This window comes from Octopus bimaculoides, chromosome 15 (genome assembly GCF_001194135.2).
Source record: "Octopus bimaculoides isolate UCB-OBI-ISO-001 chromosome 15, ASM119413v2, whole genome shotgun sequence".
NCBI lineage: Eukaryota > Metazoa > Mollusca > Cephalopoda > Octopoda > Octopodidae > Octopus > Octopus bimaculoides.
The window spans coordinates 10699240-10703545 of NC_068995.1; the positions used below are offsets into that span (position 1 = coordinate 10699240).

At 33.7% G+C, this 4306-nt stretch overlaps 1 protein-coding gene across 1 annotated transcript in view; it reads left to right on the forward strand.

The window, feature by feature from the left end:
• The window catches only part of LOC106878196 (von Willebrand factor A domain-containing protein 5A), a gene marked incomplete at its 5' end in the record, with an annotated part of 3167 nt that extends 2049 nt beyond the window's left edge, over nt 1–1118 (forward strand). Inside the window, one exon of the mRNA XM_052973450.1 lies at nt 1–1118. Within this exon, the coding sequence (XP_052829410.1) occupies nt 1–935 (935 nt within the window).
• Between the last annotated feature and the right edge of the window lie 3188 nt (nt 1119–4306).

Sequence of the window (4306 nt, forward strand, 5' to 3'; positions counted from 1 at the left end):
TATCTTCAGTTTGTCTCTCGGCTAAACATGGTGAAAACAATAAAGAATTATCCTTTATTTCAGTTCCAGAAAGGCTGCCCTGTATTTTCAGTGAAGAAAAATTAATCCTTTATCTAGTTTTGCATGAAACTGAGACTAGTTGCGAAAATGTGAAATTGAATCTTTGTGGTAAAATTGGTGAATCAGACTTTTCACTTGACTTTGAAGCAAGTTTGTTCAGACAGATTGATCAGGAAATGACAATACACCGTCTTTGTGTGAGAAGGAAAATACAGGAATTGGAATTAAAAGAAGATCTGGGTAAAGGTGATGAAATAAAATCAGAGATTATTGATTTGGGTACAGTGGCTAATTTGGTTTCAAAGTACACAAGTTTTGTTGGTTTGAAGAAGAATATTCCGGAATTTAAGCCAATGTCTCCCAGGGCTTTCTCTTTAGCACCAGCATCACCACAATATTTAGGAGACTATGAATGTATAAGTTTTGATCATGTAGATTCCAGTACTGATTTTGTGGATTCTGGCTTTGATTCTGTAGATTCTCGCTGCTTGTCTTGGACATTTAGAAGATCATTAAATGTGAGTGATGTGGAATCCTTTATGTTTTCTGAAACAACAAATAAGGACATTTTAACATGTTTGGTTGATCTACAAGCTTTCTATGGTTTCTGGAATCTAGACAATCAATTGGCTCAAGCTCTCAATATTTCTCTTAAGGACCTGAACAATGAGAATCCATCCGTTAGTGATAAAATATGGGCTACAGCTCTTGTTGTTGCTGTACTAAGAGAAAAATTAGCTTCTCAGCATTGTGAATGGGAATTAATGGAAAAGAAAGCAATGGTTTGGCTGGAATCTCAGAATATACAACCAATAAATTCAGAGAAGTTACTAGAAAAAGCTACAAACTTCATAAGAAACAAAATGGTTGCTTAACAATTTCTGTTTATTTCATATTTTAAAACTTTCATTACTGTATAACTGAGAAAAATATCATAACATTTTAACTTGTCTATTAATACTTTTACTCTACTAATTCCTCTAAAAGATCAGTAAACAAATATTTAACATATCTATACAGCTGTAAAATGTAATTAAAGATAAAACCATAATCCTATATTTACTGAATTTGTGTTATTTTCTGTGTGTAATATGAATATATTTCTGTGATTGAAGAACGGGTGTGAAAATAAGTTTAACCCTTTAGCATTTAAACTGGCCATATCCAGCCAAAAATATTCTGCCTGTTTTGTGTTCAAACTGGCCGGATCTGGTTTCTCACACCAACCCTACAATATCATTTTTAAGATTAACAGCTACCTCATCAAAATCTCATAGCTACAAGATAATGCATGATTAGTTCAAAACAATGTGAATAAAAAAGCATTAATTTTGGCAGAATAATTAATTCGTTTTATTGGCCACAAGGGCTAATATCAATTAAAAACATGTAATGCGAACACTAAAGGGTTAAAGACATTCAAACTGAGTACTGAATATTTAACACTGCATTGGAACCGATTTATTATTATTATTTTTTTTTTTTTTAGTTGTAGGTGCAATAGTCACTAATCTTGGTTTTGCTTTTTATGCTTTTAATATCCATAAAATAATGACCAATTAAGAAATAATATTGATCAAATCAATTACATACTCTACACACATTTCTAGCCCTGTACATGTTTTGTGAATCAGTATTTTAATTTAACTATCTGCATAGCATATCTCGTCTTTTATCCTCAACTCATTTTGGTCGTTGAACTGCAGCCATTCTAAAGCACAACCTAAAAGGCATGTTTTAGTTAAACATATCAACCCCAATACTCATTTATTTTAAAATTGGATAGTTATTCCATCAGTCTCTATGGTAGAACAGCTAAATTACGCGTAGGTATGATAAATACACACACACACACACACAATGGGCCTCCATCCAGTTCCTGCGTACCAAACACACCTACAAGGAATTGGTTTGCTCTCAGCTATAATAGAATACACTTGCTGAAGGTGTTGTGTCGTGGGACTGAACCCTAAATGTCATGGTTGTAAAGTGAGCTTCTTAACAACACAGCCATACTTCTGCCTATATACAGCCATGCTTGTGTCTTGGACACTACATTCTCCACAATGAAGGTCAGTTATCTATCAACTTTCTCTTCAAGAATAGATGTTCTTTAGTGCGTTACCATGGCTAATTAATAGCAGCACCATTTTGGCCTGGATTTGCAGCATATTAGGAGGTCAGTGTACTTGATTCCACGCAAAAAAAAAAATCAGAGTTTTTGGGGGATTTTTTTTTTTTCTAGTGAAAATCGTGCGGGGTAAAGTATCAAAATTTACCCCAAATTTTAGTACTCACGGGCTTAGTACTCTAAACCTCTGAAAGCAGTACCCCAACAAGGCCGCAGTTCAATGATTAAAACAAGTAATTGAATAACAGAATATACATTGCAATGCATGCAGGACAGACCCCTTGCATTGAGGAAACCCCCTCCAGGATTTGATCCCGAAATCTACAATGACAAGCATTGCACACAAGATATATACGATTAGCTATCAACACCAACACTACTTGGTTTAGCTTATTCACTGCTTGGTTTAACTATGATAATATTATTTCAACAAGGATACATATTGCATCCATCTACACCAGATTAAACTATTTCGTTTCGTAATTAGTTTTTACATTCCTCATTTTTTTTGGGGGTTGGGGGGTTCCAATCGAAATATGTTTATTGGAGCATATCACGTATATATATATATATGTGTGTGTGTGTGTGTTTGTGTGATAAACATATAACAAAAAACCACACAAGTAAACAAAAACATGAGCGAAGAGGAGAAAAAATGAAATAAAAAGTAAGAAAAATATCAATTCAACACCAAGAGGTCCCAAGTGGTTGTAGAAAGAGGTTTTCGTAATTGTCAATATAAACGTATTGTGGGCGTTGCCGGCCTTTCCATTCATTCATTCTCTCTCTCTCTCTCTCTCTCCGTTTTCCCATTCTCTGTCTAATTTGTTGTTGGTGACGCAGTTATATAATATGGTTCATAGTCTGTTTTGATATTATACTTAAAATCTGTTTTATTAATAAATTTACGTACCTCACTTAACCCGGATGCTCATACTTTTCTGCTGACACATTTTATCTGGAGAACAGAACTTCTAAGCAATTAAGATTTTCTACCAAACAGTAACATTACTTTCCATCCAGAACTTAACATATTCGCAGTTCCGTTTCGTGCAGTTTATTTTGATAGAAAAACAAAAAACAAACAAAACAGGTTATACACACGTTGTTTATTTTATCCTCTTGAATTATAAACCCATTATTAGCAGCAAAGAACTTTAAACTAATCAACGAGACATATTTCACCTTTTATTTCTCTCAACAGGTAAGTAACAACTTACTGCGATAATTTGCAAGTTTCTTCATGGACCGTAATAATTGACAAATGACTTAATCTAAACAACGTCCTTTTCTTATAATTGATTTGTGCTCATTAGTTTATCAGTTGCTTTTAAACGTATTTTTTTTACCCCTTTTTAAAATTTTTTTCCTCGAAGTTGGTGATATTGCGTTTACTTTTCTGTAAAAAGTTGCTAAAACATCAATATTGGACTCCGATCATCATTGACAAGTGACCTAATCAATATTTATTTTCTCTATAAATGTTTTGTATTCATTATTTGGAAAATGCTTTTTAATTTTTTTAATTCAGACTTATATTTTTCATCTTGTTGTTGAAGATATATTTTCCACTTTAAATGCCGATGTTATACAAGTTACTTATCAGAAATTATAGGATGTCGGTATTGACGCCTCCGATTTTCATTGCAATTCGCTTTCATTTTCTTTATTGACACTGTATTTTCGTTTTACTTTTTGCATCCCTAAACTGCATGTTAACCCATTGTTTTGCCATGGGGCCTGTTGTTACCTTTCTGTTATCATTTATTCATTCCAGTCATTTGATTGTGGTCATGCTGGTGCACCGCCTTAAGGAATTCTAGTCGAATGAATCGACAAAGTAATTTTTGTCAGTATACAGCTTTCGTCGGTTCGGGTCGGGAGACGCACCTATGTGATAGGTATCTTTTACTTGTTTCAGACATTTGACTGCGGCCATGCTGCGGCCATGCCTTGAAGTGTTTTAGTCGAAACCTAGCACGTATTCTATCGGTCTCTTGGTGGGGGTAAAGTGCAAGCATTTTTTTTTTTTTTTCAAAACTTTCTAACGTTTTCGATATAGGAGATTACAAGCGATTTTGCTTAAATAAAAACACATTTTCAAAATTTTTAATT